Below are 26,211 nucleotides of genomic sequence, written 5' to 3' on the forward strand. Positions count from 1 at the left end.
CGTTATTTGGTTATATGTGTATCTTTTATCATGACTACTTAAGCTTAAATTAGAATAGAGTGTACAATATGACCTACAATTTCCACTTTTAACAAGATTTTTTTAAAAATCATCATTGGGAAATATAAAGCATACATTTTATTAAGTGAAAGAGTGAAAATCTGAGGGAGATTACATTTACTACAATCATAATTTTTCTTCGATACATTGAAAAGGGATGAAGAGGAAAATATTTTATACATATGAAGGCCATAAGCAGGGAATTACCCTGAAATTGGATTTGTGAAATAGAAAGAAATAATATATGAAGATACACTCGAGCACGGAAATCTCGAACACGCAAATCTTGAAATCATGGAAATCTCAAACTCAATTACCCGTTTTAATCCCTCTATTTTGTTAGTATTGGCAACACGAAAATTTAGAACAAACTGGACATTCCCTTGCATGTCCGTTGATCTTTTTTTTTTTTTTTTCGAATTGTGTTGAACGGAAACGCAAGATGTCATCGCTCTCCCAGTAGCGCTAAGTGTCAGTCAATGTGTTATGCGTGCGTGTGTGTGCCATATACCTGTGTGTGCGTGTGTGTGTGTGTGTGTGTGTGCGTGCGTGCGCATGTGTGTGCATGCTGAACTGAGGAGGAATGGCGAAGCATGTTTGACCAGGGTCTTCCGCACACCAGCCATCACTCCATCGACCTCTTGTATTAGACGAGGTTACCTCGTGTACCAGTACCATGGCAAACTGACCAGTACTGTTGGGACAAGAGACTAGCAAGGCACTGATTGTATTTGGCAGTAACTGTTATGTATTAAAATGATACAAACGATTAGGGTTGGGGAAGATGGAGTGAGAGCATTGTCATAGGTGATACTGTGTGAGAGCAATGCCATCTCTCTTTAGCCCACTATGGGTGAGGGGATATGCTGGCTTTTTTTGTTAAGCACAAGCAGTGGGAAGCATCACTCCATTTCTGTAATTGAACAAGACAAGACGCACTAAACGCAACACCAGTGAAAACTCTCTTCATAGTTGTGTAGAAGATGGTCCATAAAAAGAAATTGAATTATCTCACTCTCGACTCTGCAAGGGGAGTAATCATTATAATGTATCTTTTATCAAGACCACCCACATTTACCTCCTTCATATCCTTTGTAAAATACTCAACACAGAAAACTCGAAACACGGAAATCTTGAACAAATAGGCCCGGCCCCGGCTTGCTTGAGATTTCCGTGCTTGAGTGTAGATGAGTGTCAATAATCCAATGTGGAACAACAAAATGTTATGGTCTCTCCAAACATTTGAATAAGTCTTGACATGATCAAGATCATGTGTCGACACAATGCCCCCCTCCCTCTCTCTCTCTCTCTTCTTATTTATATAAAAGATCATGGCATTATCTGGAGCTGGACAAATTTCAATACAAAAAAAATCTATTGGAAAACAAACACACACAAAAAAAAAAAAAACAAAAAAAAAACAAAAACAAAGCACACACACACACAAAATATATATATTTAAAAAAAAAAAATAAATTATGTCATGATTTTTAATTCAGTCATTCATTACTCCTGCTGAGTTTGCCATTGGTATTCATTTTACAATATGTCTGTGGTTTGATGTTTAAAACAATGAAATGATTTTATTGAATGAATTACACATTATATTCTTATTGATAAATAGTCACATGATGTACATGGCTTCATTAAACTTGTCATCACTCTAATTTTCATTTTTTTCAACACAACAATGTGATAAAAGATTTTGATCTTTTATAATGTAATGTAACAACTTCATCTAATGACAATTGATTCAAAGCTATCAATGGCTGTACCATATAGTCAGCCTAAACATATTGAAATAAATATTAGATATCATCTTAGGCGTGACAATATAAAATATTATTAAAATAGGAAAAACAAAGACCTTAGTGGAAGATGTAATATAATTTTTAACCAAAAGAGCAATAATCAATTGAAAAATATATTGTCCATATTTATGACAACAATAATAAATAAATTTGCAGTGAATACAATAATATCACCCCAAGAACAGCATGGCCACTGGTGTATTTGTAAAATGAAAGAAGCAATTTGATGGAGACAAACAGGACTAGAAATGACTTGATATACAGGGGAAATGACATCCGTTGTCTAAAACTGTGCTGGGAGAGACATGCTGACTGGATTGCCCTGAAGTAGTCCATATCGCTGTTTTTGTTTGCGTTGTTCCGTCATCTAATGGAAGATGAGATTATATATATATATATATATATATATATATATATATATATATATATATATATATATATACAATGAGTAAAATAAATCAACTCAAGACAGCCGTTTCGACACACAAGGTGTCTCATCAGTTGGATCTTGCTTGGAAGATGAGATGCCTTTTGTGTTGAAACAGCCATCTTGGATCCATGTGAGTTGATTCATTTTACTCATTTTAATAAGCTCTAAATTGATAAATTTATAGTGCACAATTCCATCATCAAACCCAATCTGTCCCTTCATCAAAATTCCATTTATCCCCTCCCATTATGCCATCAAAATCCAATAAAAAATTGAGATTATATCACAAATTATGTCCAAAAATGCCAAGATTTGTTGTGTTGCTTCAAACCACTTTAAATACTCATTCATACAAGTCTTGAATGGAAGAGTAATAACAAAATATTACAATAGGCAAAAAATACACAGATTTTAAGGAAAGAATAAGAATAAAAGAAGAAAAAAACAAAACAACTAGGGGAGGATTAAAGTAAACAGCAGAATTGTACATCCTTTAAAAATAATAGTATGACGAAAAGTAGTTTCAGAATTCAAATTTTGCTCACTGTAAGACCTACAGACGTCTGAGAAAGTCAAATTATACAATGAAAAAAAATTCTTCCAGCAATTAATGCAGGTATATGGATTTCTTTTCTGGCAACTACAGACAGCATGAGAGGTCTTTTTTGTCATGTCAATGTCTAGAAATGACACCAGTCCTGTCTGCTCAAAAAATTGTATCTTTTTCAGAAATAGAATGCATAGGTGTCCCTCACTACTACTACTAGTGCATTTTGTCTGCCTAGATTTCTACGTCTTGGTGAATGTGAGCAACTTATGGAAGTATTAGCAAGATACGAGTGGAGAACACTTGTAGTAGCATATGGCTACATCTCCACACTGGAAGTCTCCAGCCAGTCTTTAAATTCGTCACCGCAGTTGAGAACAGTCTCCAAACCTCCTGCCAATTTCGCCACAGGGCAGTATAAGATTATGTGGTCTGCTGTCTCTGGTGTTCCCTGACAGTGGAGACAGTTGGCTGAATCCCTCAGACCCCATCGATACATGCTTACAGCAATCCTCCCATGGCTTGTCAGTAGTCGGTTTGATACGACCCACTGTTTTCGATTGCAATTCCTGAAGCCTGGCATAAATTCTGTTGGGTCTTTGATTACCCCACCTCCCTTGGGCATGGTATTTGTCCAATATTCCCTCCAGGCTTCCCCAATATCGAAGTTTTTCAGTTCTGAGTGGTAGAAGGGCTTTCTGGATTTGAGTCGTGATGCTTTGGGAGCTTCATTTATGGTGGTTTTTTATGGGGTAATTAGGGTGGGTCATTCAGTTTAAATGAATGGAAAAGTGTACGTAAACTAGGCAATTTGATCAATAAAAATGAAGACATCAGAAAACATCAGAGAGGAGAGAGAGAGAGAGAGAGAGGAGAGAGAGAGAGAGAAGAGAGAGAGAGGAGAGAAAAGAGAGAGAGAGAGAGAGAGAGAGAGAGAGAGAGAGAGAGAGAGAGAGAGAGAGAGAGAGAGAGAGAGAGAGAGAGAGAGAGAGAGAGAGAGAGAGAGAGAGAGAGAGAGAGAGAGAGAGAGAGAGAGAGAGAGAGAGAGAGAGAGAGAGAGAGAGAGAGAGAGAGAAGAGAGAGAGAGAGAGAGGAGAGAGAGAGAGAGAGAGAGAGAGAGAGAGAGAGAGAGAGAGAGAGAGAGAGAGAGAGAGAGAGAGAGAGAGAGAGAGAGAGAGAGAGAGAGAGAGAGAGAGAGAGAGAGAGAGAGAGAGAGAGAGAGAGAGAGAGAGAGAGAGAGAGAGAGAGAGAGAGAGAGAGAGAGAGAGAGAGAGAGAGAGAGAAATGACCCACCTGTTCTTTTAACTCTGTAAGTTGTTTGGACAACATTTCCACCAATTTTGTCGTTGAATCTAACTGGACTTGCAAACTTCTTATCTCATTTTGCTCTCCTTCACTGTCCTCAGCTGCCAGTGACATTGCTCTTAAACGAGGAAACCACTCTAGATTTCGCTCCTAGGAAGAGTGATATATTCAAATGTTCAATTAAATCATCAAGAAAACTTTGTTAAAAATCATTTAAAAATTAATGTTTACCATTTAAATACAACAAATCCTACATGATCATAATCACTTCCAGAACAGCAACAACAACAATAAAAAAAAGACAAATAAGAAAAACCCAACACCAAACTCTCCTCACCTTAATCATAGCATCTACATAACTCTCTGGTCCAGTGAATTCTGTAGGGTCTTTTACTTTCACTAAAACAATGAAGTAAAGGTAGTGCCACATGTTGTGTTCATGTTTGATGTGGTCTTCAAACGTCACTGACCGATTATCAAAAGATGCTCTGTCCAATCCTGAAACAAAAAAGGATATAAACAATTGGATCTAGAAGTCTGGAGACCTGAGTTGTTAATCTATGCCCATCACTGAAACTTTTTAAGGGACATGGGATGGAAAAACAGTGACATAAGTGATTCTTTGAAGGATTCCATATACAGAGTATTTATCACATTGTTAAACAAATTGTCCTTTGAATGAGACTATAACTACAAATTTGAATGTGTGATACTGTGTGTGAATGTGAATAGTTCTTGGTTACTCGAAAGCCTTAAAGAGTCTGCCTCAGCTGTTTTTCTAAGGCATCCTGGTTGTCTTGACCTACATTTTAAGAAAAATCTGATGGGCTAACTCTGAACTGAAAGCTAAGCATAATATTAAAATGGTCTTATCCCATTCTATGACCCATTAATCGACAAAAGATATGGGACCATTTTATAAAATTAATTTGTTAAAATGCTGTATCATATATAGAATGATTAGCCTAATGGCAACTTTAAAAAATCACAATTTGTGTGTGAATTTTGAATTGTTCTAGCAAAAAAGGGCAACAGATACATTGGTTTTTGCAGGGTAAATATAATATGATCTGAAAATTTCAAATATTATTGACAGTGGTCTTCATTTATAGCATGATCCGGCAATAAGCAACTTTAGGGCTCAAAATGAGAATTTATATATTTTGTAAATTTGCATCTTTATGAACATGCTCATCCAAAAGGATTCTGTTTATTTTCTGACGTATGAGACGTAAGAGAAAAAATAAATGATATGTGAATGAGTGATTTCATCCATTCTATCAGTTAACACCACAATGATGAAATGGACAATGCAGGTCAGTCATAAAATCTACAGCAGTAAATATCAGTTAATTTAGCAGAATCATTGAAAAGGAAAAGGGGTAGGTCTAGGGATAGGTCGATCAAGTACTAACCAGATCTGGTGATACTGACGAGGTAGCTCAAGGGCAGAAGGGAATAGATGGTAATGATAACCAGATATGGTCTTAATCATGTATCTATTAAGACAGTGCATTGGTATAGCAGTTTGCAGAGAGCAGTGTTAAACTGTCATCTGCATTTTTTGCAGCCGCAACCCTGATCCGCAAATTTTGGCAAATTTCCCAAAATTGGCAAATCTTGGCAAATTTTGGGAAAATTGGCAAATCGTGTGGCAAATTTTGGGGAAAAAAAGAAGCGAAAACAAAATAACGAAAAAAAAAGTGCGAAACTTGAGAAATGTTGCAGCTTTGCCTGGGCCCACAGAGTTCTGTGCCTGGGCCCAAACCAAGGGAAGCTACTCTCTATGGATAATGATCCTTTAAAATTAAATTAATAAATGTGGCCTCCTTAAATGTAATAAATTGTCTTTTATATATATTTTTTTCTGTATCGTGTGTTAATTTTTACTGAAACGCTTAGTTCTCCTCGACAAATTTTTTGGCAAATTTTGGTCTTTTTGGCAAATTTCTTGGCAAATTTTGGGGGTTTTTTGTGCAAATTTTGGCAAATTTTAGGTCCCAATTTGGCAAAAAATGCAGATGACAGGTTAAATATACATATGACTTCACACCTGTACTGCAAGTACAATGAAGGTACAGGGTCATGTTCTACGTGTTGTAATGAATAGCCTTGAGAAAGTCATTCTAGCTTATGAGACACTCAACTCACGGAAGCCCAGAGTGGTGAATCATAACTCGAAAATAAAGGGATAAACAAAAGCTACCTCTAACTCCCCCCCCCCCCCCCCCCAAAAAAAAAACAAAAAAAAAACAAAAAAAAAAACAAAAAAAAAACAAAAAACCCAACAAAAAACAAAAACAACACAAAAAAACATTAAATTGAAAAAAAAAAATGAAATCAAATGGACATTGAAATTTATGAAAATTTTAAATTCAAGAATTAATATAAAAAATGCACTGACCACATATGAAGCAAGTGTTGCGTAAAATTTCATCTTTGGTTTGTTTCTCACTTCTGAGATCGGCAAAAGTGTCGATGATGACACCAAAAATGAGGTTCAGAACAATAATGATGACAATGAAGAAGAAGAGAAGATCATAAACCACTCGGAACACAAACAGGGGTTCCTGTAGAGAAAGAGTTGAAGCAAAATTATTCATCTAAATCTTTAAAAAGATCCCCATTCCACTATCACATAGTCATTATAATAAGAATTATTACTATTATTATTATTATTATTATTATTATTATTATTATTATTAATATCATTATTATTATTATATCATTATTATTATCATTTTTATTATAATATCCATGCATCAATTTAATCTTTCTTTTATATATTTATATTTGCAAAAAAGAACAGGGTATTTAAAGGTCTTTTGATCTATGTAACCCTTAATGATTATGATAATATGATAATAATTAATAGTCGAGCTTTTATATAGCGCAATATCCTCTAAACGTGCTTAAAGCGCTTTACAAGTGGTCCCTGGCCAACAACAACATTTAACATGTAGGACGGTACATGACGCCTGTTAGGCGGTATTACAATTTTTTCAGACAGAGACAATGCTGTTAACGGTCAGGTACTCATTTTACACCTGAGTACAATGAGAGAATGTGAGTAAAGAGCCTTCTCCAAGGACTCAACTATGCGCCGAGCGAGGCTCGAACCCAGGACCTTCCGATTCGAAAGCGAGTGTCATACCACTAGACCACATAGCCGCATATGATATGATGATGATGATGATGATCATCATCATCATTTTTATTTTCATTATTTATCATCATCATTATAATTACGACAGATGATACAATTTACAAGCCTGTAAAACGTCTTTTTCAAAATTGTCTGAGATTTTAACCATTGGTTACTTCAAGACATGTCAATAATAATAATAATAATAACAATAATAATAATAATAATAATAATAATTATAATAATAATAATAATAATAATAATAATAATAATAATAATAATAATATAATAATAATAATAATAATGATGATGATGATGATGATGATAATAATAATATTTATGCCCTTCTGCATGGCAGTTAGGCATTCCATGAGGGAATATAGATAATCCATCAAATAAACTTATAAAGATGTTATTGATTTGTGATGTTTTGTCTCATCTTCCAAGGTGAGCTATACCTTTTCCAAAACTTTGAGAACTTGCTAAATATTATGCAAGCAGTAAACTTGAGATTCAATTTTTTTAAATGATTGAAATGTTACTTACACTTTTGTCAGGTTTACGGAGCACATCGCCAATTCCTCCACCATTACGCAGTCCTTGGTTCAAGCTGGTAATAATGCACATGATGAGAGAGTCGCAAGCACGCATTTTATCACCATCTCCTAATTCTTCCACATCACCTCCTATTTTAGCACAAGAGCAAAAAATGATTCAAGAACTATTAATGATGCTGATGATGATAATGGTAATAATATATTTATACCACACATCTACCTCTAAATGGACAGAGGGCTCTAAGAACACTATAACAGGTTTGTATTAACTACTACATATACACACATACATTCAACCATCCATTTATCCATCTATGCATAGACAAACAGATAAATACACACACACACACACACACACACACACACACACACAAAGACAACATAGATACACGCATAGACACACACATAAATACCAACAAACATAAATACAAACACATACCAGCTGACCAGAAAAAAAAAAGCTCCCAAAAATTTGAATAACTTTTTTTCCATGCACCGATTGGTACTAAAATTGAACACAACATAGATTGTCCATCCTGATTGTATTGTGATTTTTGTGAAAATGAATCATCAGTATTCTCCTGATCAACGTGCATTTGCCATAAAATGAGACAAAATCACTCAAATTGACATGCGCATTGTTTACAAAACATCTGGGAAACGTCATTCGAAACAATCTTCAACTGCCCAGTAAAACAATTATAAAGAGGTGGGTTGCACTATTTGAGAAGTTTGGCTCAGTTGAAAATCACACACAATGCTAAATCAAAGTCACAAAATTCACAGCGGTCAGGATTTTGTTTTTGGTTGCTTTTTTGGGGGCAAGGGGGAGGAGGGGTAGGGGTCTCTTTTTTCTTCTCCTCCCCCCCCCCCCCCCCCCCCCCATGTTTTATCTACAACAAAATGTGACATTCTTGTTTGTAAGAATAGTAATCAGCATCGTGTTTTTCATCATTTTTCATCTTTTTTAAACACGAGAACCAGCCTTCTGATAGCGAGAAAGACGTTCCTTGAGTTGATGCTAGTTCAGCTGCCTTTTGCTTAATTAGGTTTCCAGACAATCGAGAGCTTTGGTAAAACTCCACATGACTAAGGCATTTTCAAAGACACCTTGCTGGCCATCTCTCTGTTGTTTACGTCCCAGATTTGATCCATTGCTCACATAACTGCAACATCATCTTTGATTTTGTTTTTTTAGCAAATGAAAGACTTGGGTTCTTGATGTGCATGTGCCATACTTTGTAACTTGCTCCTTGCATTTGCTCTGGAATTGATTTTGCATCTGCAATCAATTGAAGTTTCTGTTGAAGAGTGAAATCTCTGCACTTTGGGGAGGCGATTGCTGTAATGATGGTAAATTGCGATGACACGATCTTTTAAAAGTGGTGCAGTCATTTACTTTTTTTTTCAAATAAGGCAATAACCATATAAGGCTATGGTGTTATACGTAAACAGCAATTCATTGGTTAAATTTTGATTTCTTTAAATCGATTTGTCGGCTTTATTCATTAAACAATTCAAAAGACCCGCTTTTGAGTGTATCAATGTGGACAGGAACCATATAGATTAATCAAAAGATGAGACGCGAGTCTTTTCTGTAATCCTTTCTTATTGCTCAAGGCCCAGTAGAGGAAAACAATGTAAAGGTAGAGAATTGCAATTGAGTGGTCAGACAATGTAAACAAAAAACTGGGCATCGAGTGGACTGCGATCACGTTTCACACCTAGTGATGCAGACAACGAGTGCTGAGTCAATTAGCCCATCACGTCAGGCACTCCTTTGTTGTCGATAAGCATTGTGCTTCTGACATAGTAGGGGTCAGAGAGACAGTGGAATCACAATGCCAGGAAAGGTTATTACGCATGATATGATGCTAAAGTATTAATGGTCCAATGCGAAACACATTTTCATTACTTTTTTGTGTATTTTAAAATCAAGATGTAGCAATTAAGCAGAGAAGGTGTGCGATTAAGCGGAGCGATTATATAGAAAAAAATCTGTTTTTCAAGAATATGTATCGTATAAGCGGAGTGTGCGATTAGCCAATGTACGATTAAGTGGAGTTAACTGTAATTTTTGTTTGTTTGTTTGTTGCTTTAGGTCTCTTCCAACACAATTGAGGTTATATGAGAGACCGCTGAAACAAAAAAAACAAGCAATCTAACAAAAATAGTACAAATGTAAATCAAAATCATAACCTAAAGATATCATAAGCTAAATTATAAATAACCAAGAACAAACAGGCAGAAGATTTACAGAAAAAAAATATCCCTGTCAAAAATACAATCACAAACCAAAGAAGCAGGATAGGCTAGTAAAGAGAAGAAGAAACGACATCACTATCGGATCGTACACCCATGCGAACATCATAGGTATATGATTCAAGGGTGATGCTCCCATCCAACAACCCGCTTAACTGTAATTAAAAATGATTTGAAATTGACACCATATCATATCCAGATACACTATTGGCTCACTGACGCCAAGACTGCTGCAAGAATGGATATGTGGCGTTGGTTTATCGAACAAATGAATCATGATGAATCATTCATTCCATAGGTCTGGTTTTCTGACAGATTGTTTTTGTTTCTTTTTAAGGGTTTTACGACGCTTGCAACACATTTAGGTTATATCAGCGCCAGTAAAAAGGAAGAAAATGGGATAGTGAAAAGTTCTAGAATTGCAATTAAAGCACTGAGGAAAATGTAAGATGAAGGGGAACTGGGAACAAATAGGGATCAGATGTAGATTCCAAGAGCATACCACCAATGTACTTAGTTTGAGATCACCTATAAGTCTCCTCTGGAAACAAGCACAAGATCCAACAAAGAGGAATACACTCAAAAGCTTACATTATCCTTTCTTTAAAAAATATATATGGAGAACATTGTGCTATTTGAGTCAATAAAAAATATTATACGGCGCACAACTCTACTTAAAAATTTGAAAATTAGAAATGTATTTTTTACAGATAGATAAACAGATAACTTGATTTCCTTTCATAATTTAAAGTCAGTTTGAAAGTTCGTTGAGTCAGATATCATAAAATATGTACTGATGACACTAACACTCTCAAAAACAACCAATTTCGATACTGTAAAAAGTTGTCAGTTTGGCGTTTTTACGCAAATCGTTGCATTTGAAATAATGTATTCACTTCATTACTTCTTAAATATACACTAAGTTTTCAACAGTTTTCATCTATTTGTGACATCGAATATTATTATTGCCCCTTTGATGCTTTCAATGTGATGGTTTCGGGTGGATAATACCCAGGTTTAACTTATGGCCACACCCTCAACTCTATCTGTCAAGTATAAACATCAAGTACAGAAATTCCTGAGCAAGGAGCTGTCCGATTGGCTTTTTTCAGCAAATCGTGTCATTCATAATGATATTATTCACTTGATCACATTAAGGTATTCAGATTTACAGAAATTTTATATGGTGGAATACTTGATACTGTTTGCGTCTGCTTCATATTTTCATTTGACCTCAGGATTAAAGTGGTCAAAAAACCCATTTTTTTTCATAGATCAGTGTATATTACTTAGTTTTGAATTATGGGCAAACTCTCAATTTTACCAATCAACAATCAAAACATGATCACCAGAGTACGGTACTGTAAGGTAAGTTCTCGAACCCAGGATCGTCTTTCAACTCTGCTCACATCTGCTACTTCAGGCTTATTTTCGCAGTTGATTTTCTTACCACAACCTGTTTTCACACTCGTCAACTGTATGTTGCTGTCTCACGGGTCAGAGGCTATAGTGACTTACACTTCATGTTGGGCCACACAGAAAAATCAACAGAGGATGTACCAAGTTACACAGACAAGATTGTTTACCAATCTGTCCTCATTTAATAATGGTGGGTACAATATCGAATGAAAATAGTTCTTTCCCCGCGAAATTGCTGGCTTTTTACTAGTACATTCAAAATAATAAAATTATACATAACACAGAGATGATTTACAAGGTAAACTGTATCATCTCCCAAAACAATAACTATGCATTTGACTGTTTCCCTCCCAGCGAGGACCAGGACACAACCAAATAATCCCATTCCAAAACAAAGACGTTGAAAAACAGATATAAGGGGATAGAAGACACAGTAAGTGCCTCCATGCCTACTATGGGAGGTCAGGAACTCCAACTAGGTTTTCTGACTGGGCTCATTTCTACACAAATGGGTATGTGAACATGAAGAATTTTGTGTATTGGGGATCAGACAAACCTGATAACGTTTTTGAGAAAGGGCTGTATGACCAGAAAGTAACACTGAGTTACCAAGACATCATCAGACCCATTTTCTTCCTGAACGAACATGAGGCTGCTGTGACGGTCAACTCAGAACTATACTTAGGAGTTCTGTCAAAGTTGTGGAGGGGTCTTTGTCAGCTTGTTGACTCTCTTGAAAGACGAGGACAATATTTTCAACAGGATGGTGTTGCTCCTAATGTGTAGAAATCTGTAATGCAATGGCTTAGCAACCATTTCGCCGTTCGCAGAGTCATCAGTCGTGGACAGAAAACGATTGGGCTGCAAACAGCCCTGATCTCAGTCCTCTGGATTTCCATTTATGGGGATATCTAAAAGACAAAGTGTGTGGCCAAAGCATTGAGAACAATCTTCAATAGAAACAAGCCATCACTATTGCAACCAGAGACATTTCCAAAGAACAATGTGAGCCTGTTATCGTAAATTTCATGCCTAGGATCAAAACATGACTTTTGAGAGAAATGGGAAGCATCTGGAACATGTCTTATTATTTCTATTTCGGTTGTTGAATGTTGCTGAAATGTTTATACCAGTAATCCATTTGGATATGTAATAAATATGTGAAGTTTGAATAATGTTTGAATAATGTAACTGTATTACTTATGATTTTATTAGCATTTGTGAGGAGTCCGCTTTTTTCCTGGTCACCTGGTATATACATATAATTTAAGCAATCTACTTGACATAAAAGGCTAATTAAAAAAAAACTATTCAATGGATGTGAGGCTTTAACATCATCAGGAAGACTTCCACAACCTCGGACCAAAAATCTGGATGCTATGCTCCCCAGCATTTATTCTATATCGTGGAACAGCTGGAAAAAAGTCGTGCATGCACTTAAAGATGATTATTGCTGTCTTGTGCTACGTTGGGCTATTGGTAGCAAATACAATTTCTTTATAAGAAGACTTGCTTCGTCCCATTTCATTCTCTGGAGAGCAATGTTCTATTGAACTTTTTGAAGATGGTTCATTGCCGAGATGTAAAGAAAGGACCAGTGATACCATCATTTTCTTGCAAGCATTCATGGTTAAATATTGCCAAATGTAGCTAATATTTTTTTATAGTAAATATAACATTTCTTTTAATTTCGAAATTATAATTTCTGAAGCTTAATTCACAGTCCGGAATAACTTTAAGATTTTAAACGTTTCTTGAAAGATGCTATTTTCGACAGTGAAGAAGTACTCTTCTTTTGATTTTTTTGTCACATCTTCCACATATATAAAGTGCCTCCATTTTGTCACCATTTAACTTTAATTTGTTTTCTGGCATCCACCTCTTTATTTCTTGAATACAATTCTCATAATTCTGTATTTTTAACTCAATATTTGAGGTAAGACACTCATAAAAAAACTAGATGGTTTCAAACATGTATTTACACAACCACAACGACATTTGATTTACAAGAAGAAAAAAAATCATCTTTCACAGAAAAAGGTCCTAAATTTGCTCACATCTAACTACTTTCCACTGGATATGATGTCAGTCAGATTCCACATGAAACAAGTCGTCTGAATGTTAATTGAGAATTTAAAAAAGCAAATCCTGCTGTAACCGGACAAGTATTGTGTGGTAGAAAAGAAAAAAAAGTTACTTATTTTTGTGGGCAGATGAGGTGTACCTGGGGTGTAAATGAACTTAATAAATAAATCAAAGATCAATATATACATACAGTATTTCCATAGTTTCAAATGTTCAACAACTTCACAATGCTTGTTGTTGCTTCTAAGTTATAATGATCCTTTTTCATATGGTATTTAACATCCTTTTTGTTTGCTGCCATCGAAGGAACAAGAAACAAACTTACTTTCAGTCATCTGCAAAATTTGTGAAATGTATGACTCTTCTGGCGAGGTACAATTTTTGTCATCAGCAGCGCATGTTGCATTTGAGGTATCTACAGAGGTAAATCAAAACAGTTGGGATATCACGGCAACACAAACAAGGACAAAAGCAAGTTACAAATGCTATAAGTATATATGAAAACAAGTGTATTGTTAAGAGGACTGTACTGAAAGGTTATAAGATTGTACTTGAGATGGGATTGTGAGTCAAAATTCATTAAAAAAACCATCCCTTCTTATTTCTTTCAATCATCAAAATATGTTTCTGGTTTAAGAAAAAATTATAAGTGCTTAAAAAGGGATGATAAGGTTAGGTCGGACACTTTTGTTCATGCATTTATATACCAGAAAATTATTCAGTCAAATTAAAAACATAAAATTGGTTTAATTTGGTGGGTTTTTAATTTTTTAAAGGAAGGATGACAGGGAATGGGAAAATGTATTCACACACTTTTAATTTCAATCCTCTTATGAAAAAGCATGTGTCTCGTTACTGTTGTAAAGCAAAGATCTTTTAAAAATTTTTGCTTTTATGTTATTTCGTATTTATATTATCTTTATCTATTCATTATAATTATTATTACTTGCGTCATCATCATTATTATAATAGTAACAATTATTATTATTATTACTATTATAATCATCATCATTATTTTAAAATTTATTGATAAAAATTCCAGTAAATTCATAAAGCATATTGGGTTTGCATATGGATGGAATACATCCCATCTCCTCACAAACGAGGCAAACAAAGCAATTCTAGTCAACAACAAATACAACAGGGAAATGGAGCAGACCTGCCAATCATACTAGTAGAATTTGACATCGAACTAAAAAACAAAACAAAACAAACAAAAAAACCCCAAAAAACCCCCAACAAAAACCCATGATCAAAAAAAAAAAAAAAATTATAATTTTAAACTGTAAAATTACAAATTTGTCTTTAAGATCAAATGTATCACTGGCCTTGTTTCAATTTCTTTTCTGGAGCTGCTAATAAATGGCTTCATAACTCTTAGTGAGCAAAACAGTAGTGCTATTATCTTACATAATCATGTTAATGGTTCTATTTATAAAGATTGACAATTAAGCAGCCACCATATGAGAACATGACTTTTAACTGCATAAATACGAAATCTTTTATAAAACATAAATTTAGTACAAGAATGAATACTAGATTAAAAAAAAACATTAATCCAAATAAAAATGGAAGTAAAATTATTTTTTTGGGCGTTTTTGTTGTTGTAGAGAGTGGTGTCAGAAGCCTGGGATTGCAAAACCACGAACGAAAAGGTGAAAACTGAAAGGATTGGGAAAGTACCGTACTGATTCCATCCAACCAAGGCCTTTCCATTTTCACCCTCCTCCTCCCCCCTCTCCTCCCCCGATTTAAAATTTCTTTTGAAGTAGAAATAAAAATGGTCATTAGTCAAACTCCATTTCATATCATTGAACAATCATATTGACTGGCAGCAACAGGTCTGTCCCAAGCTAAGAAGAAGCAGGGGCTAAGATATTCTAACCAGTGAGATTGGAGACGTTTGTGATCTGAGTCTGGATGGGGGCATCCACTTCCATGAGGAAATCGTCTTGGAAAGAGATGAAGCCAATGATGGAAAAGAGGTAGATGAGGATGACAGCCAAGATAGCTGTCAGGACAATGGACCGACCATTCCTAGTCACAGACTTCATCACGTTCAGCAGAGTTTCTTCTCTGTAAATCACATCAAGGAGCTGGGGATGATAAGGAGTGAAAAATGTAATGGGTGATCATACAATACGAATCATGGTACATAAAGTAGCAGAGACACCAATTGAAAATTTGGCTCACAAGAATTCAAGAGCCACTTGGATCAATTTCATTGCTGAAACAAGAATTTCCACATTCAAAATCCCATCAATTTTGGACAATACGATATGTAAATACAATGCCAAATACCATTCCATCTCCTTTTCTTTTTTCAAACCAAGTAAAGCTGGAAAACCAAAGAGTGTCTTAAAATGTGAAAATGATTAGCAGCATTGATTGTGGTGGTGGCAGTAGTGGTGGTAGTGATGATGTTGATGTGGTGGTGGTTGTAGCAGTGTTGGTGGTGGTGCTGATGTTGTGGCAGCATTTCCACTCATGGTGGTAGTGATGACGATGTGGCGATGGTGATGTTGATGTGCTGATTATGGTTATAGTGTAGCAGTGGCAGTAGTGATGTGTGATGGTTGTTGAAGTAGTGTTAGTAATGATGATGTGATGGCTGTGGTTGTAGTAGTGGTGGTTGTTGTCTGTTGGTAACGATGCTGTGGTGGTGGTTGTTATAGTAGTAATGGGTTTGGTGATGAGCATGTAATAATAATAATATAATAATAATAATAATAATAATAATAATAATAATAATAATAATAATAATAATAATAATAATAATAATAAAATTAATAATAATAATAATAATAATTATATATATTTATATAGCGCCAATCTCACTTTGCGCAGCTCTAGGCGCACATTGACAGGAGAAATCATACATGCTACATATAACAATTACACTTCTCAGATATTATGGACTATTTATATACACACAGTTCCATTCATACATTATTAAGACAAAGAAGAATTCATCAGGTGTATTTTAAGGCACTTTTTGAATGTCATTTCAGACGAAAATACTCTACATGTAGCATGTGGTGGTTGCAGTAGAGGTGGTGGCATTGATGATGATGATGATGAGTTGGAGGTAGTAGTATTGGTGGTAGTGATGATGATTATGATGTGGTGATGGTGGTGATTGTAGCAGTGGTGTCAGTGATGAGGTGGCTGTGGTATTGGTAATGATAATGTGTTGATGGTGGTAATATAAGTGGTGATGGTAATTGATGATTTTGTGGTGGAGTTCCAGTAGTGGTGGTAGTGATATAATGACGATAAGGTGGGAGTGGTGGTGGCAGTGCAGATGATGCTGTGGTGGTTGAGATGACACCGGCAGTGGTGGAGGCTCTCCTCGGGCCCATAAGACCTCACAGGCTTTGACCAAAATTGCCCGTAGCCAAGAATTTTTAGCTCCACACTGCAATTTGTTCTGATCAAACTGGAGTTTTGGCATATCTGTGGTAGTTAATCATATTAGTTTTTAAAAAATTAAAAAATAAATTATTGAGCTTTTATATAGCGCAATATCCACTAAATGTGCTCAAAGCGCTTTACAAGGGGTCCCTGGTCAACAACAACATTTAACATGTAGGACGGGACATGCCACCTGTTAGGCGATATTACAATTTTTTGGACAAAGACAACGCTGTTAACGCTCAGTTACTCATTTTACACCTGAGTACAGTGAGAGAATGTGAGTAAAGAGTCTTTTCCAAGGACTCAACTATGCGCCGAGCGAGGCTCGAACCCAGGACCTTCCGATCCGAAAGCGAGTGTCATACCATTAGACCACATAGTCGCAAAGAGTATTTAAAATAAAGAGTATTTAAAAGCACAAACAAAACAAAACCACAACAAAAAAATGTATAAAAAATCTAAAAATCTAAGTAAATCAATAATATTTTCAACAACAACAACAACAAAAAAAGATTCTCAATTCACTCCATTATTAAATAATTTGTGCATTGGTATTTGAATATATTCATAAGTGTCATCAGTTGCAACTGCCTTTCTCTGCAATTCATTAAAACCTGACCTCAACTCAATAAAAAAGACTCACCAACAAACTAAAGAAGAACTCGTGAAAGAAGGAGCCGAGTACACAGAGTATGAAGTAGCCAATGTGGTAGACCATCTCCAAGTCTGACAATATCTCATGAATTGGTTTAATCAGGACGCCTCGATTTCCTAGCAAACTCACCATGAACACAAACTTGTTTGTCAGCTAGAGGATTGAAAAGGGAAATATATCTGATCATGTTTATGTGTCATATATCTCCTCATAAATGTCTATGTCACTTGTCAGCTCTTAATAAATCAATCAATCAATCAATCAATAATTAAGAAGAAATAAATAAATTAATTAAGAAAACAAAACGAATAAAAATTCCCTTTACCATTCCCCAAAACGGAAATTTTTCTTTAGTACAGTGCATTCTGAATACGTCGACTTTTTAACCAAGTCAATTTTTTTTCTTGGTCCCTCCCCCTTCTTCCTATATAACATTAGTTTTTTAAAAAACTCCATATAAGTCGGTGTCGCTTGATGTTCTTATCACTCGTGCCCATAATAAAATCACAAATAAACAAGTACTTCCATTGGTTAAAAAAGCTACCAGTAAGAATTTTCATTGGTTAAGATTATCCGCAAACGTTTCATGCACACTGATGTAATGTAGGTGCTTTGCCTGACATCCGTGCTCAATGTACATGACAGTATCGAATAACTTTGATTTCTCCATCTCACATTTTACATCGTCGTCGCAACTTCAAGTTCAGGATTTTAAATTATTTTTTTATTGTTCTAATCCCTTGCCATCCTATGTAATGGCCCGCGAAATTAGTATCAATTTTATCAAGAATTCAAGTCAAGTCTACAACTAAAATGGCAAACCTCTGGATGAAAAAAAAGATCCAGCAGATCGATGCATTTTTAAAGTCTGGCATGCGACAGAAAATCACTGCAGAGGAAATTGGCATACCAGCCATTTCATTTGCGGAATAATTCCACTTAATTGGTCTACATTCCTCATTCAAGGCAAACATTCCGCTTTTCAGCTTTCCAATCAAGGACTTTTTTTTTTATTCTCTAGTTTTAAAAAAAGTGAGCTATGGCTTATTTCTTCAGCATCTCCTATGGTCAATCAACACACATTTTGTGTGTCTGATTAGTCCCTTCAAAGTGTGTGCAGCTGATGTCAGATTATATTATATTTTTGGGAGGGGGGTTGACGAAGTATTATTATTATGTTGACTCCAATATTTGAGGTCAATGACCTAGGTAATATTATATGTTGGCTCCAATGGCAATATTAATATTATTAAGTACGGTCAGCTTCTTTCCCTATTTAATTTTAGCCCTGTGTATGTGTGTGTGTGCACGCGCATTTGTTTGATTAGTTGTGTGTTGAGGGGGAGGGAGGGAGGAGGGTCCTGACAAGGTTAAATCCCTCCATTCACTGCTTTGCTCTAAGACTGCCAGGACCTGTGTGTCCCCTATTATTATTTGACCCCCTTTTTAGTCTTTACACAATCTGCACATTTTTACACATTTTATATTTTATCATTTGAGTACTTTTGGATTGTCATAATCAATGACAGTAAGTTGATTCCTCTTTTTGATTTCAAATTCCGCTTTTTATATATTCTGATTCCTCTTTGGGGCTACTGGGGGTAGGAGCCTCTGATGACCACTACAGGGACCTCCAATTCCCTGGTCAATTCAACGCGACTAAGCAATGTCAGTGAAAAGCGCGATATGAAGGGCCATACTTATTCTAGATTGGCTTACTTTGTTCACATGCATTTTTGCTCATTTGGTTACACTCCGGTTAAGTTGATTTTCGGTCATGTCGATTTTTCCCACTGTTCCAATGGGCATCGTCTTATCCGGAGTCTACTGTATCTCTTTCAATGGAAGACTGGAATGACCTTGACATCAGCAGCAAATTGAGCTAGGGTGATGTGACTTGCTCAAGGTCTTACGGTGTGGCAGGTAATTCATCAGTAATAAGTGGTAAAATTTCAGTAATACTAAACCAAACAAAAATGTTGCATACAATCTTTTATAGGTAGAATAAACTTTGTTGTTCCTGCTCACCATAAGAGTTAGCAATCAGATCGACTTAGCTATCATGGACGTGGAACTGAGCTGTAGCCTTTATAACTTTAATGAAAATTATTTTCTCTCTCTTCAAACTGTGATAGCTTAAGAAAAAAAAAAGATTTTTCCTCTAACTCTAGGAAAAAATTGCTTTGAAATCAAAACCTGTGATATTTCTTCCATTTCCATAAGTTCGTAAATGTCATCAAATTTCAGTAACAATTAAGGATGATCCATAAAAGGAGGCAAGTATGCCAATAATATGCTGTGATTACAAACCCATGAATTTCTAACACTGTACACAACTGCTCAGTGCATCTAGATAATAAGTGAGCCTCGATAGATTTGTCTCACATTACAGCAGATATGGTCATTGTCATCTTGTTTCAATTTCAGCAAAGAGGAAATCAAGAAAAAAAATCAAACAAAAACAAAATCCAGTAAAGGACAGTTACATGTTACCTCAGTGTATGAATTCTGCAGTTATATGAAACAGCAAAGTTTGTGCTTTTAGCACCACAAGTGTTTGGAATAGGATGTTAAGAACATATTACTTTCAAAAACAATAAATGATTTGCTAAAAAGCTTTAATTGTCCTAAAATTTAAAATAAAAGTGAGGGGTTAAATGAAATTAAAAAATGGCATTTACAAACTAAATTTCACCATCACTAAATCTATTTTTACACTATTATAAGGATTAAAAAATCAATGACGATAAGAGTCCCAAAAAATGTTTTTCACCACATATTCATGTTTACAATAATCTACTTAACTATAAATGCATAAAATGAGTATTCGTGAAATGTATCATCAACTCACATTGATCATTCCAAGTAGAAACAAAGTGAATCTGAGTCCAAACGTGCATATAAACCTCAGTATTAGTGTGGAGAGTAATGCTTTGAACCCTAATGGATTGGGGAAGAATATGACAATGGCAGTACTCAGCAAAACACTTCCCCACAACAGTCCATTGAATTGGATGCCTACATTATCTGGAAGGGAAAAAAATATCCGAATTTATTACAGTTTTAACTAGTATCCACAATTCAATCCTAAATTTTTAAAATGCATTTATAAAGCTTAGTTTCAGTCCATAAACCAGCTTGCCTAATACAGATTTACATAAATATAAGTTGCTTATGAGTCTTATTTTTCTGTGGTAATTTTTATCAAGAACTATGTAAATAATGATGATTTAGTTAGTCATACTCACGGAAATCAAGAGTGTTATAGGGATAGAAAATGGCTACTAGGAGGTTGATGATAACAGCACAACTGAATGCGATGCTATTCCACAATGCCATGTGACTGCTGAACCAAAACATAACAGGTTGCACTGTATGAGGAAGAAAAAAACAATGTAATATTCTATCCAGCATTGTTGCCTCCGCCATTGTTTGCATCAAGTATGACACACACACACACACACACACAAATCCCCATTTAAAAAAAATTAAAATTAGCAATATCTTATAAGCGGGAAATGTCAAAAAGCTGCAATGCTGTAGAAAGTTGTGTAATCTTCAATCTCTTTTCAATGTGTCTAAACTTTGAACACAACCTTGTGCATATCTAGTATTTCAAAATAAAAACAATATGGCAACCGTCTTACATGAAGAACGAAAAATTCCTACAGAAATTCATAATGAGTTGAAAGCTGTTTAAGGTGATAACTTTATGAGTAAAAGACACGTGTATAGGTGACGCCATTTGTTTACCGAAATACAAACAGGTTTACAAGACGAAAAGGCAGCAGGGTACAACTATTGTGTTCCTTCAAATGAAATCACTCAACAAGTAGACAGTCAATCAGGGAAGAAAGAAGACTTAAAATTTGGGACATTGAATGTGCATCGCAATACGGAATGGAAATAAGTACTGAAAAATCACAAATCTTGGTGACCAGCAATGCAGAAAGCAACACAAACGTCCCAGTGGGAAATGAAAAACTAAAAGAGGTCATGACATTAAAATATCTAGGTGTGACACTAAGCAAAGATGGGACTACCACAATTGAAATTCAAAAGAGAATTGCAATGGCAACATCAGTGATGACTCAATTAACAAAGATTTGGAAAACTAGCATGAGTCTTAATGTAAAGGTCAAACTGTATAAATCACTGGTGTTGTTAACCTTGTACGGATGCGAAGCCTGGACACTTACAATGGATGCACAACGGCCCATAAGGGTGTTTGAAAGCAAGTGCTATAGAAGACTACTACGCGTGTCATATACAGAACATCGCACAAACGAAGATGTCCTGGAAGAAATAGAAGCTCGGGCAGGCCCACAAGAACCTCTTCTAGTGACTGTGAAGCACAGAAAACTGTATTGGTTTGGACACCATACTCGACATGATAGCCTGAGCAGGACAGTCCTACAGGGCACAGTCAAAGGTCAGCGCAGAAGAGGGCACCAAAGGAAGATGTGGCTGGACAATATAAAAGAATGGACAGAGATGTCGGTTCCGGAGCTGCTACATAGGGCTAGCAACAGGCAGGCATGGAGGAAGACTGTAACTTCTGCTTCATGCAAGTCCCCCCCCGAAGACCATCCGGTCATGGGATTGAGTGAGTGAGTGACATTGCAATAACCTTCGAAATTTAACGTCATCTTCTCACAGAATTGTAATAAGCTCAGCTATCTAAAGTGTCTGAAACGTAGGTACCAAAGCAGCTGACAAATGAGCACAAACTGCAATGGAGGAATTAATCTTACAGCATGACAATGCAACTCCCTACACTGGACATTGCACATGAGAATAGATAAACAGACATGGTTGGCAAGTTTTGCCCCATCCACCACATAGCCCTGACCTGGCCCATTCTAATTTCCGTCAGTTTTGGGCTTTTGATAAAAAATCTGCTTTGGGAAAAGGTTTACTGACGATGAACTGACAGAGAATGTAATGCACTTTTTGCATGAATTTGACTGAAAGAGGGAATCTCTTCCCAAGTCTATGAAGCAGAAAATACATCAATTGCAATTGTGACTGCATCTAAAATTAATAAGATGTATATTCAACATCTGTATGATTTGTATTCTATTCCCATGTGGTGTCACATTTGACGTTTTGTTTCAGCGGCAGCACTTGTACGGAGTGGAATCTAAGAATTTTGTCTTACTGAGTAATTGGCAATTCAATACCCAGTATTTGATATTAAATCCTGAAAATAGGATTTAAAAAAGATTTTAACAAAAATCATAAAGTAATCATTTTATTAATCTCTTCAATGACATGCGTGCACACAGCGGCAGGAACTGAAGAAAAAGTATGACAAAGGGAAATAGTTAACAAAAGTAAATCCCAACATCTCTCAATCTACTCCTGTGCTCAACCCGTGTTTCACATAATTTATTTTTAGTTTTAGAAGTAACACAGCACTTGTAACACTCTAAGATAATTTCAGCGCATAAGAAAACAAGACAGATTAAGAGCTCAATGTTCACAACACATGGGTCTGAGGCACCTTTGAACAAGGGAGACAAAGAGGAATACAGTGGTCTCCGTTTATAAGTATTCCAGGTATAAGTACAGGGATATAGAAAAGCAACCCTGACACATGTGAAAAAAAATAAAAATAAAGATAAAGCAAAAAAAACATAATAACCAGGATGAAAAATCATTAACTCACTGCGTAACTTTTTCTGCCACTTCATCTCATTGAACAATTCATTGTGTCTACTAAAGAAATCAGTGACTTTACTGCCTTGCTCATCTCTCTCTGCCAGCTTGAACAAATTGGTTTTAGTCTCCCCAGTTAGATATTCACAAATCTCAGGAATGGGGAACACAATTCGTTCCATGGTCCGATCTTGTCTCACAATCTACATCAAAGGAAAAAATACATCAATGAATGAGAATGGAAGAGATAAAGATAACTAGATGGATTTCTTGTCTGCTTTACGTTGGTTTTTTAGTCATGATTTCTGTCATATCTCACGATCACAATTTGGTTACCAGCATTTAACCTCTAAATGCCCTGATTAATTCATTCTTGAGGTGACTGCTTTTATTTGAAAGGTTTGACATGAATATGTGGTAGGTGCGAAATAGATAAGTGAAATCAGCATTACAAAGGTGCTCCAGTCTCTCTTTTGTTTTTGTTTTTCAATTATCAATATTTTTTTCTTAATTTAACCAAAGATTTGACTGAATGCATTCAAAATACACTTTTTATTCATATGAGATGGGAATAAAATTTATTATAACAAATAAACCTAAAGCTAGAAGACATAAAATTAATAGCAAATAACTTTTAAAAATAAGACATTGGACAAGTTCATAGATAGGACCCGTGGACAGCAGTGCTATGCCTTATCATTTGGTCACTTCTACTTAGCCTATTATAAAGTACACAATATTTAGAACAATTCATTATGATCTTTAATCTTCAGAGAAAAATAACCAAATCCCCCCCCCCCCCCCCCCCCCCACCCCCATTTTTTTAAAACAACCAATAAAAAAGCAACAAATCCAAACTAAAATCCAGCAACATAATTCTAACAAAGATAGACAAATGACCTCAATCTGAGCTGTGTGTTTGTGGTAGTATTCCAAAGCTTGATCTCCAAACAAATCATAACCACCGGGACGAAGAAGATCTTGAAGCTCTCGATTGTGCTGAGATAACTGGAAATCAAATCAATCAATAATCAGTAATGGAAGTGATGATAGTAACATTTTAAGCGCCTTTAATGTTACAGATAGTTATGTGGCATTTTAAAAAATCAATGACGCATTGAATAAGATATAAAATTTCCCTTTTCAATAAGTTGTGAATTTTTGATTGGCAAATATATCTAAAATAGAAATAAAAGCGGGACATGGGATACCATGAATCTATTCTATATACCAAATGCACATTTCTCTCTGAGAGAAACAAACAAAATAAAAAGCTTAGAGAATAGTATCAAGAAAGATTTCTAATGTCCAATCAGGTGGTTTCAGCTCTATTTAGTGGCCTGTCATTCATAGAATTGTGGATCATAGTCTAATCTAGAAAATATTTTCCCCTCACCTGATGAGCCAGAATGTAAATATTGTGTCCCACAGATTTGGGGGATGCATTGTTCTCCTCAATTCCATCATCCTCATCGTCCAAGTCATAACGGGAGCTATCATCCTTTCCAGGATCCTCTAGGTGGAATGCTTGGATGGCCACATCCATCTTTGCAGTGGGGTAGTGAGGAACAAAAAAAAACAAGAATCAAAGATAAGATAACTGTTCAAAAGATATAAAGTTTTAATGTTAATTATTTCACAATAAGTCACCCTGAATCTTTATAAAGATGAAGTGAGTCTGCTCTGGCATGGTCACATTGTAGGATTTGTAAAATTAGCCAATCAGCCATATAAAAGCTAACAATACACTCAAATGTACATGACTGATTCTATTTTAAGTGTGAAGCGGTTATTTAAATAGTGAAGTTGGATGACAGAATTCAGGATGAAGCGACAAAAGGTCAGTTTTGGGTTAAATGTCTCAAACAGAAAAGAATATTAAATTATTTGGCCAACTACGGACAGAATGGCTCAAGAATAATTGTTGTAAAATTTTCTTCATTTGATATATCGATAAATGATCAGTAAGAGGGAATGGCACCAAAAATATAAGCTGTAGTTTTCAACTTGAAGCTCCTTACAGTGGACAAAATTGGTCGTGGTTTGTGGATGACAAAATGCAAGGAAGGAGAAATAATTTAAACCTAACATCTATGTCATCATGTATCAATCAATTCAAGTGTATAAAACATTTTGCCTTCAATATATATGTAGTTTAGTGATCTATAACAATAAATTAGCTTTGCCCTCACTTCACATATAATGACCTACAACCAATTTCTGACAGAGCCACCAATCTCGAATTTCATCTATTTCTACATTTGACTTAATGTGGCTGGGTTTTGATTTCTTATATGAATTGAATGTATGTCTAATGAAAAGACAGGAGACATGGACAGAAAGGTAGAGAGAGTGAGAAAGGGGGGGGGGGAAGATAGCGATAGAGAGAGAGAGAGAGAGAGAGAGAGAGAGAGAGAGAGAGAGGGAGAGAGAGAGAGAGAGAGAGAGAGAGAGAGAGAGAGAGGGAGAGAGAGAGAGAGAGTGAGAGAGGTGAAAAATTTTCAGTTAACTATGTAAATCATTAAAGTTATAAGAACCTCTTTATTAAAATAATTTTTAAAAAATAATTTCCAAGAATATAATTAATAATACAGTCCACTCCGGAAAATTGCAACTCGTTAATCGCAACATTTCCCAAGAAACTGAACTAATTCTATATAAAAGTCACTGGTTAATTGCTACAACCTTCGGTTAATTGTAACAAATTTTCGCCCTCAAAAAGTGGAAAATTCAAACAAAATATCATTATTTCATCGTGGAAGAAATCGTGACATGTTGAAAAATTGAGAGTAAGCGGGCTTTAATGCTACAGTAGTGTGTCACCACTCTATTAGAGACAAAAAAGGATGGGGCTTTG

The 26,211-nt window shown here is 35.5% G+C and overlaps 1 protein-coding gene across 22 annotated transcripts in view; it reads right to left on the minus strand.

Moving 5' to 3' along the window:
- Positions 1 to 460: 460 nt before the first annotated feature.
- Positions 461 to 26,211, minus strand: part of LOC144974983 (inositol 1,4,5-trisphosphate-gated calcium channel ITPR1-like) — a 212,761-nt gene continuing 187,010 nt past the window's right edge. For 21 of the 22 annotated variants that reach the window (XM_078918589.1, XM_078918582.1, XM_078918578.1 and 18 more), the window contains 13 exons: positions 24,751 to 24,900; positions 24,255 to 24,362; positions 23,365 to 23,557; positions 20,942 to 21,064; positions 20,545 to 20,720; positions 17,682 to 17,846; positions 15,507 to 15,717; positions 13,947 to 14,036; positions 7,845 to 7,984; positions 6,558 to 6,723; positions 4,491 to 4,651; positions 4,142 to 4,303; positions 461 to 2,238 (listed from right to left, as the gene is read on the minus strand). In XM_078918589.1, the coding sequence (XP_078774715.1) occupies positions 2,155 to 2,238; positions 4,142 to 4,303; positions 4,491 to 4,651; positions 6,558 to 6,723; positions 7,845 to 7,984; positions 13,947 to 14,036; positions 15,507 to 15,717; positions 17,682 to 17,846; positions 20,545 to 20,720; positions 20,942 to 21,064; positions 23,365 to 23,557; positions 24,255 to 24,362; positions 24,751 to 24,900 (1,929 nt within the window). In that variant the 3' untranslated portion in view covers positions 461 to 2,154. The remainder of the gene's footprint in view (positions 2,239 to 4,141; positions 4,304 to 4,490; positions 4,652 to 6,557; positions 6,724 to 7,844; positions 7,985 to 13,946; positions 14,037 to 15,506; positions 15,718 to 17,681; positions 17,847 to 20,544; positions 20,721 to 20,941; positions 21,065 to 23,364; positions 23,558 to 24,254; positions 24,363 to 24,750; positions 24,901 to 26,211) is intronic. The other variant, XM_078918585.1, reaches the window with a different exon arrangement.

Source organism: Berghia stephanieae, chromosome 6, assembly GCF_034508935.2.
Source record: "Berghia stephanieae isolate SIO BIC M18660-M18661 chromosome 6, UCSD_Bste_1.3, whole genome shotgun sequence".
NCBI lineage: Eukaryota > Metazoa > Mollusca > Gastropoda > Nudibranchia > Aeolidiidae > Berghia > Berghia stephanieae.